At 38.5% G+C, this 12,675-nt stretch overlaps 1 protein-coding gene across 2 annotated transcripts in view; it reads right to left on the bottom strand.

Annotated features, from left to right (window-relative positions):
* Positions 1 to 1,825: 1,825 nt before the first annotated feature.
* The window catches only part of CFAP36 (cilia and flagella associated protein 36), a 29,954-nt gene continuing 19,104 nt past the window's right edge, over positions 1,826 to 12,675 (bottom strand). The window contains exons 6-10 of one of the 2 annotated variants that reach the window (XM_006068877.4): positions 11,576 to 11,627; positions 6,017 to 6,119; positions 2,818 to 2,957; positions 2,477 to 2,626; positions 1,826 to 1,991 (exon numbers count right to left, since the gene is read on the bottom strand). In XM_006068877.4, coding sequence (XP_006068939.1) covers positions 1,890 to 1,991; positions 2,477 to 2,626; positions 2,818 to 2,957; positions 6,017 to 6,119; positions 11,576 to 11,627 — 547 coding nt within the window. In that variant the 3' untranslated portion in view covers positions 1,826 to 1,889. The remainder of the gene's footprint in view (positions 1,992 to 2,476; positions 2,627 to 2,817; positions 2,958 to 6,016; positions 6,120 to 11,575; positions 11,628 to 12,675) is intronic. The other variant, XM_025261054.3, reaches the window with a different exon arrangement.

Here is a 12,675-nt window from a genome sequence, read left to right as displayed (position 1 = left end):
TTTCATTAAAGGTGCATATAATGGAAACTCCACCTCATAACAGTCAAGTGACTCAGGAGAACTTAAACATCAGTCAAGTTACTACAGGAAAACATTTTCTTTCAAGCAAGTTTTATCAAGCTCCTACCCTCCTCTTAGTTGTTGTTAAATTTCCTCTTAGAATCTAAGATGCCCAGCCTTAAAACATTTCCCTTTCTACTCTTGATTCTTCCTGGTAAAGTAACTGAGTTCCAGTAGGAAGTTTTATCCTTATCTTAGCAAGTTTTTCTTTCTGAAGAACTGCCACAGGTGAAACATGTGAAGCATTATTATCATAGGAACCTTTTCTTATAGCATATTGTGAATATTTTCTTGAATTACAGGAAAACACTTTCCATGGTACAGACGCTCAGCCACAGTGAAATGAGAGCAAGACTTAAAAATATCGCTTGAAAGAATAACTTTAAGATGGCATGTTAGCTGCTGTCCTAAATGACTACCCTCAGGCAGATCAAGATTTTTTATCTTCACTCAGTGAAGCAAGCCAGAGCCCACATTTGTACGCCTGAGGTTCTCTTAAAATAGTTATCTGTAAACATGTATGCAATATAAAACCTATTTTTAATAAAAAGCTTCATGAAATAAATTTCTGTGTTTCAATCACTAGTTTTCCACTTGTCCATGTAAGCGATGAAAATGTGACAAATAGAAAGTAAGGCTGGGTTTTCTCTGCATGTTGAAGGTTGGAACTAAGGTAATTTTGGTATCCCGTTTTGGGTGTTTTTTTGGAGGGGGCCATGCCTTTGGGCGTGTGGGATCTTACTTAGTTCCCTGAATGGGGATGGGACCCACACCCCCTGCATTGGAAGCGTGGAGTCTTTATAGTGGACCACCAGGGAAGTGTTATAATCCCTTTTTAAAAGCTTATAACTATAGATACAAGGAGATAAAATGGAATTATAAATTAAACCTTGGGAGTTGCCTGTAACCAGAAAAGAAGGTGCTTACGGATGACACAAAACACAGTTTCTGAAAGGAAGGTTTCTCCTACTATTTTGTGTTAGCTTTTAACAAATGGACTACACACCACCCCAGGATCACTTCAAACACAGAAGACTACACCCATGGCAGAATTCCCCCTCAAAGAGGCTCAAGCAATTGTTCCTTTATCTGTTTTAATGTTGCTTTTCTAGAAAGAGTAACTGAATATTTTGAACATCCCCCACATCTATTTTTGAAGTCCTATTTGCTCCTGCCTCAATGTAGGGAGCTAAATTCTGCCACAGAGAACCACTATTGCATTACATTGATTACCCTATACCTGTTCACCCACACCTACTCTTAACTCACCCAATCACCACACTGCAACTACACATCTTTTTAAAATGGACATTTTGATCATGAAACTTACCTGCTTTAAAATTTCTGTGACTTCCCACTACCATTATAAAATCTTTAAAACTCTCACATTCCCTATAGGCCTTGCAAGTCAGTACCCCACCTATCTCCAATTCCATATGTTAACCTCTTCTCATTGACTGCAGGATCCTGTTTATAACACTGCACTCTTCCCATCTAACACTGGGCACATGAAAGCAGGGACCCAGTCGATCTACTTGATCACTGTATCCTTAGCATGCAGCACAGTGCTTATTAGCACAAACAAAAATGAATGAATGCACTATCACTTGGCTTTCTATACCTTCTCTCCACAAGAGAATATTATTCAGAAATTTGTATTGAACTGGTCTGTATAAGTAACCCACTGCCCTACACCTGAAGAGTTTAATAAAAGTAATCAGCTTATATTTGCATTTATAAACACAAGTCTCTGAAACTAAACAGGTTCAGTTTAAGGATTAAATTTATTTTTAAGAAATTTTGAACTGCTTGCTAAATTGTTCTTAAATTTACTTATTAATAACTTCTTCTTTAAGTTTCTCTGCAAGCAATCTCCTCTTTAGTAATGTTTGCTTCTCCTCTGCTGTCATTTCTGGTTTCTCTGTCATTTCCTTTAAAAAAAAAAAAAAAAAAAAACGAAAAATATTGGCTACAGCAGAAGATGGGTTCATTTGTCTAAAATTCCTAGCATACTGCCTTGAACAAATAGTAGAGCATTCACAGTGAACTAAAGAAAAAAAAGCCACACATGGGCTGAGTCCCCTACATTTCTTCTTTGTAAAAATCTCTTAGGGAAACCTTTTAGAGGTGGTGGCTAGGGTACTGATGCTGTTCTATGATAAAGTATTTCAAAAGGCTTCGGTAAAACAGACAGCTGACCCTTGAGTGTTCAGAGCAGGGCAAGTAAATCATAAAATTGCTATCATTTCTACCTCACAAAACCCTATCAACCCTTTCACTGCTGAGAAAAGACTGACTTTTCTCAGTGTAGCAGTGCTACACTGTCAGGGAGACTATTATGAATGTGTCTACAAGAGCACATACTCCGAATCCCACCACAAATGTGCAGATTTTCATATACTAGAGCTGGCCGTACCTCCACCTCCCCAGCAGGTTTTCCTTTCTGCTCCGAAGTTTGATTCTGCTTAATCTTCATGTCCTTCCTCATGGACATCAACTTATCTCTCTTCTGTTTTAGATAGTGTTCCCGCTGGCGGAGCTCTTCTGTTCGAAGCGTTGATAAATTCTGGGTCAAATGAGAGCAGGAACTATTTAAATTCAAGACTGCATAATAAGTGGCACAGATACCTACTGACTGATGAAATTAGAAGCTTGAGTCCAAGACCATTATAAAAGTTGGGTGTCTATGGCCATTTACAGTGTTTCTAGTACTTTGTCATTTGCTCATAGTTCTTAAAAAAGAATGTTTTCACTTACCGCTATTGGTCCCTCCATGCTTGCATGTTCGAAGCCAGGAATCTTCAGGCCTTTTTGTGGGAGAGAGGAAGTTTGAGGCAACATTTCCAGCTTTCTTGTCAAAGGTTGCACTGATTGATTAGCAAAATGCACTTTAACTTCTGGTAGTAATTAGAGAGACCAATTAGAATATTATAAGAAATATTAAGTTATGCTAGACTTACCAAAATGAGCTAATGTTAATAATACTTGGGTTTTTTCTCTCATTCATTCACAAGCATTGGTTCAGTGCCTCTGTTGTGCTAGGCACTGGGTGAAAACAAATAATCATGGTCTCAGGCCTCAAGGAGCTTTAACTATGGTTTCTTGTTAGCATTTTGACAAATACCAAGCTCCTGCTGTTTGGTACTATAGCTACAAAAAGATATAATTCTTGTCTCAAGATTAGAACTATTGTAATACAAGATTGCCATATAAGCCAGGTAAAGAATCCACCTGCCAATATAGGAGATGCAGGGTTTGATTCCTGGTTCAGGAAGATCCCCTGGAGAAAGAAATGGCAACCCATTCCAGTATTCCTGCCTGGGAAATATCATGAACAGAGGAGCCTGGCCAGCTACAGTCCATGGGATTGCAAAGAGTCAGAAATGACCTGCCAAATAAAGTGCACTAAAATCCCTTACTAACAGTGTCACTGTCCTTCAAACTTTGGCCTGCAGGCAAAAACTGTTAAGTGACCTTGTATTTGCAGAACAATTAATATAAAGCTACAAGTAGTATCAGTAAGGTGTAAGTACATCCTAAAGATAACTATAAACCTACTAACATATTAAGAAAATGTAAAGATTTTAAAGTAAGTAGAATTTGGAAGCAGATATAACATGAGCACTCAACACCTTCCAATTATCTGGTAACTGTGCCAAGAGACTAGATTAACATTCTAATTGCTTTTCTGAGCCATTTTTTATTATAAGGTGGGGATTTTAAAGACAAAACATTTTCACTATAATACATGGACTATGAAAGACAGCAAGTGAGAGCAAAGACTCACATAAAAATGATGCCAAGAACTAAAGACATGATGGGAGAACATGATATACATGTCTCTAAACGATTAAAAATCTTGCCAGCACAGTATAACCAGAAATAGAACTTTGCATGAGCAAGAAATTTGCCCAAGGACCACTGTTTAGCACGGGGTGAGCAGACTGACTGTAGGGCCAAGGAGGTTAGAGGAAAAGTTCTTCGGGCTCTTGGACTGAAAGGGAAGTTTCCATGAAAGAGATGAGGCTGCCGTTAACACTCCAACCAACCTATACAGAAAGCTACAGGACTATCTATAAGAGAAACGAAGATGAGCTTCATTCAACAAGTTGGTCAAAATATGCAAAGTTAAAATGCCATTCATACGATAATGACTTTAAGCAGAGATGGACTTGAACCACAGAGCTGGGCGCACGGGATGAGGTGGGGTGGATTCCAGGCACATAAGCATTTCTATTTATGTACTTGTTCTGGACAGTTCCTGCCTTCAGTTTGTTGTCATGAACATCTTTTATATTCTAACTTGAACCTAGAGAAAAAAATGCCTGAGGCCAAAATACTTAGCTTGTCTAATTTCTATGAATGGAGACTCGAAAAGCCAGCTAGCTTAAAGGAAAATCACTGGCAACCCTGAATCTACCAAAAAACAGAAGTTACCCATTTCTAGCAGGAACCAAGGAAAGATGTGGGCAATCGGATAAGCAGAAAGCCAAACACCTTTATGATTCCTCCCACGTTAGGCCTTTCTCTTGGGCTCCTATCACTTTGTATGAAGCGATTGCCTGGAATATCAGATATACTCATTTTTTTTAAACAGAACAGTTTTTAAAACTTAAAGTCATTACTTTTAAAATTACCTTCCATTGTTTCTCTGTTAATGTGCATAACTGAGTTACAAATGGTTTGAAATTAAGTTTTCTATAGCTTAATAGTCTGATAAGCAAATATATTCAAATTATGTCAGACATGAGATTTGAACAGTACGTGTACTTGTGTGTGTTAGTCGCTCAGTCATGTCCGACTCTCTGCGACCCCATGGACTGTAGCTCGCCAGGCTCCTCTGTCTATGGAATTCTCCAGGCAAGAGTACTGTAGTGGGTTGCCATTCCTTTCTCCAAGGGATGTTCCTGACCCAGGGATCAAACCCAGGTCTCCCACGTTGCAGAAGATTCTTTACCATCTGAGCCAAATCTAAATTATTAGATTTGCTAAGAATCAAAAAGCAAGATAAATTTATAAAACTGCTTCTGTTTCACATGCCCATTATTTTATCAACTAAGAATACAGTTTCTTAAATTAGTTGATAAACATCAAACCTATCTATCTCAATTATAAAACTTCTGCAAAGTGCAGAAAAATACAAGACTTGAAGTCAGAAGACCAAGGGAAGTCACAGTCTCACTATTTAAGAGCTCAGTTACTTTGGACATAACTAAACTTCCTTGAATTTCTAGTTTAAAAAAATAAAAGTAAGGATCATAATATCTACCTCATGGAGTTACAGGGTTTTTAAACTGAGAAAAGGACATATATCTAAAAAACGTAGAAATCCAAAATAAAAATGAGCTACATACATCATCATATTCAAGTTCTGCTTCAGAATTACCTGTCTTATACAACAAATCAGAATGCATATACTGAAAATGGTTTCCCACATACTTAACAAGATCATCCACTAACATTTCCCACAAGGAGTCTCCTCAATTTTAGTTTCAATGACAGTTTAAGACTAAATTTCTGAACAAACTGGATACCTTTTAGTTACTGTGTTTTAATTCACTAGGAAAATAAATTAATATTATCTTTCCATGTTCAGCTTGTAACTCCCACACATCATCTGATTGTGATAAAGGAAGAAAGTACCAAATGTTACATGACCATATCTTGAATGCTGTAGTCATGGCCTACAGGCTGGGGGCTCCCCCAAGGAATTCTGCTCACTGCTCTGGGTTCCAAGCTTCACTTAGAAATTTTGGGGCTACACCCTCTCTGTCAGCTGAATATCTCCTACAGGCAATCTCTTTAGCTAAATTCACAAAGAGCATTAAACACCAATGGCCACTGAACACTCCCTCACAGGGTTTTTGAAGCTGAAGCATGTATGAGAAAACAACACACTCTTAACAATGTTTAAGTATTCATATTATTCAGAAATTTCACTACACGTCAACCTTACCTGACGCTGGGTGTGCAAAATGTTCACCATCCCCTTGGGAATTATTCATTTTTGCCGTTTCATTGGCCTGCATCGCAGGCTCTTCTGTTTTGGCCTCTGATAACTTCAGGCATCAAGAACACAATTTAGAAAATATTTTAGATTAATTTTGAATCATTCACAACTTAACAGATTCAAACATATTAGTTTCAAAAATTACTGTCTACTAAAAAGAAGATTGAGCACCACAGAATTGATGCTTTAACTTAAAATAATCTAAAAAATACAGTAATAATAATACCAGTACTATGATATGCCTGAAGCAGCCACAAACTGATTTACAGCATACCTACTTTTATTGCACTTCAACTTACTGTCTTTACTACTGTGCTTTTTTGTTGTTTTTTCTTTTTTACAAACTGAAGGTTTGTGGCAATTCTGCATCAACTTACTGTCTTTACTAGATCCTATGTTTTTTTTTCTTTTTTACAAACTGAAGGTTTGTGGCAATTCTGCATCAAGCAAGTCTATAGGCACCATTTTTCCAACAGCATTTGCTCACTATGTCTCTGTGTCACATTTTGGTAATTCTTGCAATATTTTCAACTTTTTCATTATCATATTTATTATCATATCACCAGGGATCAGTGACCTTTGATGTTACTATTGTGCCTGTTTTGGGGCACCACAAATCGCAGCCTTATATATGAGACAGTGAACTTAACAGACGAAAGTTGTGTGTTTTCTGACTGCTCCACTAACCAGTTGTTCCCTTACTTCTCTCCCTCTCCTCAGACCTTCCTATTCCTTGAGACACAAAAATGCTGAAATTAGGCCAATTAATAACCCTACGGCGGCCTCTTAAGTGTTCAAGTGAAAGGAAAAGTCACAGGTCTCTCACTTTAAATCAAAAGCTAGAAATGATTACATTTAGTGAGGACGTGTGTTGAAAGCTAAAACAGATCAAAGGCTACGCCTCTTGCACCAAACAGTTAACCAAGTTGTTAATGCAAAAGGAAAGCTCTTGAGGAAATTAAAACTGCTACTCCAGTGGACACAATTGATAAGAAAGTGAAACAGCCTTACTGCTGATATGGAGAAAGTCTTAGTGGTCTGGATAGAAGAACAAGCCAGCCACAACATTCCTTTAAGCCCAAAGCTTAATCCAGAGCAAGGTTCTATAAAGGCTGAGAGGGGTGAGGAAGTTGCAGAAGAAAAGTGTGAAGCTAGCAGAGGGTGGTTCATGAGATTGAAGAAAAGAAGCTGCCTCTGCAACACACAAGCACAGGGTGAGGAAGCAAGTGCTAATGTAGAAGCTGCGGCAAGCTATCCAGAAGATCTCACGAACAAAACTAATGAAGGTGGCTCAATGGTAAAGAATCTGTCGGCCAATGCAAGGGACACAGGTTCAATCCCCGGATCAGGAAGATGCTCTGGAGAAGGAAATGGCAAACCACTCCAGTATTCTTGCCTGGGAAATCCCATGGACAGAGGAAACTGGTGGGCTACAGTCCAAGGGGTTGCAAAAGAGTTGGACACAACTTAGTGATTACAACAACAACACCATCAGCAGATTTTTAATGTAGATGAAACAGCCTACCACTGGAAGAAGATGCTATCTAGGACTTTCATAGCAAGTGAGGATAAGTCAATGCCCGGTTTAAAAGCTTCAAAGGACATACTGTCTTATTAGAGGCTAATGCATAATAAGGCCCTTAAGTTCAGTTCAGTCGCTCAGTCATGTCCGACTCTTTGCGACCCCATGGACTGCAGCACACCAGGCCTCTCTGTCCATCACCAACTCCGAGAGTTTATCCAAACTCATGTCCATTGAGTCGGTGATGCTATGCAACCATCTCATCCTCTGTCATCCCCTTCTCCTCCTGCCTTCAATCTTTCCCAGCATCAAGGTCTTTTGAAATGAGTCAGCTCTTCGCATCAGGTGGCCAAAGTATTGGAGTTTCAGCTTCAACATCAGTCCTTCCAATGAACACTCAGACCTGATCTCCTTTAGGATGGACTGGTTGGATCTCTTGGCAGTTCAAGGGACTTTCAAGAGTCTTCTCCAACACCACAGGTCAAAAGCATAAATTCTTTGGTGCTCAGCTTTCTTTATAATCCAACTATCACATCCGTACATGACCACTGGTAAAACCATAGCCTTGACTAGATGGACCTTTGTTGACAAAGTAATGTCTCTGCTTTTTAATACGCTGTCTAGGTTGGTCATAACTTTCCTTCCAAGGAGTAAGCATCTTTTAACTTCATGGCTGCAGTCACCATCTGCAGTGATTTTGGAGCCCAAAAAAATAAAGTCTGACACTGTTTCCACTGTTTCCCCATCTATTTGCCATGAGGTGATGGGACCTGATGTCATGATCTTAGTTTTCTGAATGTTGAGCTTTAAGCCAACTTTTTCACTTTCCTCTTTCACTTTCATCAAGAGGCTCTTTAGTTCCTCTTCACTTTCTGCCATAAGGGTGGTGTCATCTGTATATCTGAGGTTATTGATATTTCTCCTGGCAATCTTGATTCCAGCTTGTGCTTCTTCCAGCCCAGCGTTTCTCATGATGTACTCTGCATATAAGTTAAATAAGCAGGGTAACAATATACAGCCTTGACACACTGCTTTTCCTATTTGGAATCAGTTTGTTGTTCCATGTCCAGTTCTAACTGTTGCTTCCTGATCTGCATACAGATTTCTCAAGGCCCTTAAGAACTATGGTAAATCTACTCTCCCTGTGCTTTATCAGTGGAACAACAAAGCTTAGATGATAACACATCTGTTAACAACATGGTTTACTGAATATCTGAAGCCCACTGTTGAGACCTACTCCTCCAAAAAAGAAAAAAAGATGCTATACAAAATATTACTACTCATTGACAGTGCACCTGGACATCCAAGAGCTCTGACGGAGAGGTACAAGATTCAAGTTGTTTTCATGTCTGCTACACAGCTCATGATGCCAACGCTGAAGCTCTAATACTTTGGCCACCTGAGGCAAAGAGCCAACTCTCTGGAAAAAACTCTGATGCTGGGAAAGATTGGAGAGAGGAGGAGAAGGGGATGACACAGGATGAGATGGTTGGATGGCATCACCAACTCAAAGAATGTGAGTTTGAGCAAGCTCTGGGAGGTGGTGAAGGACAGGAAGACCTGGTGTGCTGCAGTCCATGGGGTCACAAAGAGTCAGATACAACTGAGCAACTGAACAACAACAACACACAGCTCATGGATCAAGGAACAATTTCAACTTTCAAGACTTATTCTTTAAGAAATGTATTTCATAAGGCTACAGAGGCCATAGATAGTGATTCCTCTCATGGATCTGAGCAAAGGCAATTGCAAACCTTCTGGAGAGAATTTACCAGTTTAGATGCCATTAACAACCTCTGTGATTCATTGGGAAGAGGTAGAAATAACAACATTAACAGGAGTTTGGAAGAAGTTGATTCTACTCCTCATGGATGACTTAAGAGGGGTTCAGGACTTCAGTGCAGGAAGTAATTGCAGATGTGGATGAAACAGCAGGAGAACCAGAATTAGAATTGGAGCCTGAAGATGTGCCTGAATAGCTATAATTTCATGACAAAATTTAAAAAAAAAAAAAAAAAAAATTTCATGACAAAATTTTAATGCGTCAGGGAGTTGCTTCTTATGTATAAGCCAAGAAAATGGTTGCTTGAGGCAATCTGCTCCCAGGGAAGATGCTGTTGAAATGACAACAAAGGATTCAGAACATTACACAAATTTAGTTGATAAAAATAGCAGCCAGGTTTGAGAAGACTGACTCCAAAACTGAAAGAAGTTCTACTGTGGGTAAAATACAATCAAACAGCACTTCATGCTACAGTGAGATTGTTCATGAAAGGAAGAGTTCAATACTGCAGCAAACTTCACTGTTGTCTTATTTTAAGAAACTGCCACAACCATCGCAACCTTCAGCAGCCATCAGCATAGAGGCAGGACCTTCCACCAGCAAAAAAATTACAACTCACCAAAGGCTCAGATGATGGTCAGCATTTTTTAGCAATAAAATAATTTTTAATAAAGATATGTACATAATTTTTAGACATAATGCCACTGCACAATTAAAAGACTACAGTTTAGTGTAAACTAACTTTAATATGTGCTCAGAAACCAAAATACATTTGTGATTTATTGTATTATTATCTTCACTTTATTGCAGTAGTCTAGAACCAAACTCACATCTCTCAGGTATGCCTACATTTCCCCATTTCTAAAATAAGATGCTGCATTTTAACCAAAGAAATCACTTAAATCTTGGAAAGAACTAAGTAAAATAATTCATTTTTCCATAAAAATACGAAAATCCAATCGCATGTAACTTTTTAGGTAATTCATGGATACCTATGTCATAAGTTTCTATATATGCTGAGTGATGGAAACACAAGGACTGAAATTATTATCAGCTCTACTTTTGTGTGTTTGAAAATTTCCGTTAAAAAAAGTCTAAAAAAAATCATATGACCCTAAAACATATTATTATTCAAGAATTCTGATATAGTTTATTTATAAATCAGAAAGTTAAGACTGTCTTCTTCTTCTTTTTTTTTTTTCTGGCCACATCACGCAGCTTGCAGGATCTTAATTCCCCAACGAGGGATCGAACCTAGGCCCACAGCAGTGAAAGCACTAAGTTCAAATCACTGGCCCACCAGGGAATTCCCAATACTACTGTCTACTGATAACAGTTCTGAATAGTTTCTGTTCTATATTCTTATATTAAAAAATAGTATTATCTATGAATTTCACCTCCACTTACTGAAAGGATAGTTAGTGAAAAAGAAATAAATGCCCAGTAAATCCTAAAAATCTCTCTTCTGCTCTTCATTGGGTACCTTGGAGTAAAATAGGGTTTTTCAAAGACAGTAAACGATACAAGCATGAATCACAGTAATTGAGGAAAAAAAAGGAAAATGACTATCAAGTGACTGAGAATTAGTTTATATTAGTTTTCCCTCTCCAGGGAGATTTGGGAAAATGTGGAAAGAGAGGCAGCTAGAAAAAGGGGGAGGAAAAAATAAATATTAGTTTCCTTCACGTCAACCAGATACATGTTTAATTTTTCCTTAGGAAAAATTAGGCACTTTAGGGAAACCGTTTTTAATGAAAGAACAGTATACCAGGAAATGTGAAACTGAGTCATTCTGCTTCAAGCTGGCAGTGTTAAAGTCTACAGGGGACCCTCAATAGTAACTGCAGCTGCTTTTCAAAACAGCAAAGGAATCAAAGCAAGTGGGGAAGTCAAATATTTTCTTAATCTTCTTTTATTCATAAAATTAATGGGAATTTCTATTAAAAATTCCCCCAAATATGAATAGTATTAAGTTTTTTTAGAGTGAATAATCTCATTCTTTACTGAGAATTTAAAAGGCAGGTCATTGGACAAATTATAAAGTGAATAAAGAAGTATAAATGCTCAGAACCACCAAGAAAATATGAATACTCTGAGGAACTGTGTCATTTCACCTAAGCTTAAACAGAAATCCTAGGTGTGAACTTAAGGGATAACAGCAATGAAATACGTCTATTATATTAGTATGTTTTATAGGCACCTGCTTTTTTCTCTTCCTTTCTTCCTCCTGGTCATACTCCTCTTTTGATTTTCTGAAATACACAAAAATAAAGTAGAAAAGTAAACTTTCTCTTTTGGTCAAAGAACAAATAGTCAACAAGCAACATACTAACTAAAGCGTACAATATATGCAAGGAATTTTGGAAACAAAGACGGAAATAATCAGGCTTCACTTAAAGCAGCTTATAATCAACTGAGAAAGACATACACAGACAAAAACAGCATAATATGGTTAGCTACATAAAACACAGGTTTACTCATATCCTGTGTGAAGGACTCCTGGCTGAACAAAATTCAACAGGTTTGAAATTCTAAACCCAAATCTGAATGGCAAATTCCATGAATATGGACTCTGATCTCTTACTTTAGACAGATCAGTTACATGTCCCCTGACAAGATCCATTTCTCTCCTCATTTTAGTTTTTCCATGGCAGATGAGCTATCACAAAGCTCTCCTGATGCCCTTACACCAAAGCCTTATCAGCTTTGTAAACTGCTCACAAAGGCCATCTGATTTAGGAAAATAGCCAAGTCAGCTCTCTTACATGTCCATAACTAAGTTCCATTGTTTATACAGTAGCACATCCCCACCAAAAGCCTACAGAAAATAAAATCTAGAAGTACAATACTGATCAGGTTTCAAACTACCAATCAACCAACAGAAGCAACCAGTATAAGTCAAAACTACCAGTCTTCTAAACCAACTACCGAATATCCTGAACTCTTCCAATCTGTAAGCTCAAAGCTCTCTGTGTTGTCTCAGGCTCCTATATGCCCTCACCTGGCATGCAGGAAAGGAGGACCTGGCAGGAAAGGCCTAGGTTCACCCACACATTTGCCTCCCTCCCCACACTCACGCAAATCCTCTGAAATGAAGGACTAAATCCTAGAGCTTCTGCCACAAACTCCCACTAGGCCCACCCTCCTAACCACCTCCCTCCTGCTTTGGAACTGTGGACAAATTGGGAAGGTGGGAGGACCACAGGATGCTTAAAGATTGTCACGTATGTGGTTAGAATGGAGAGCCAGGGCCCCTAAAGGCCAAGGTTCCACTCTGCAGGGGACACAGCAGCTGTAGGA

This window comes from Bubalus bubalis, chromosome 12 (genome assembly GCF_019923935.1).
Source record: "Bubalus bubalis isolate 160015118507 breed Murrah chromosome 12, NDDB_SH_1, whole genome shotgun sequence".
In the NCBI taxonomy this organism is placed as follows: Eukaryota; Metazoa; Chordata; class Mammalia; order Artiodactyla; family Bovidae; genus Bubalus; species Bubalus bubalis.
Note: the sequence above shows the minus strand (reverse complement) of the source record. Positions and strands in the feature narration are given on the sequence as shown.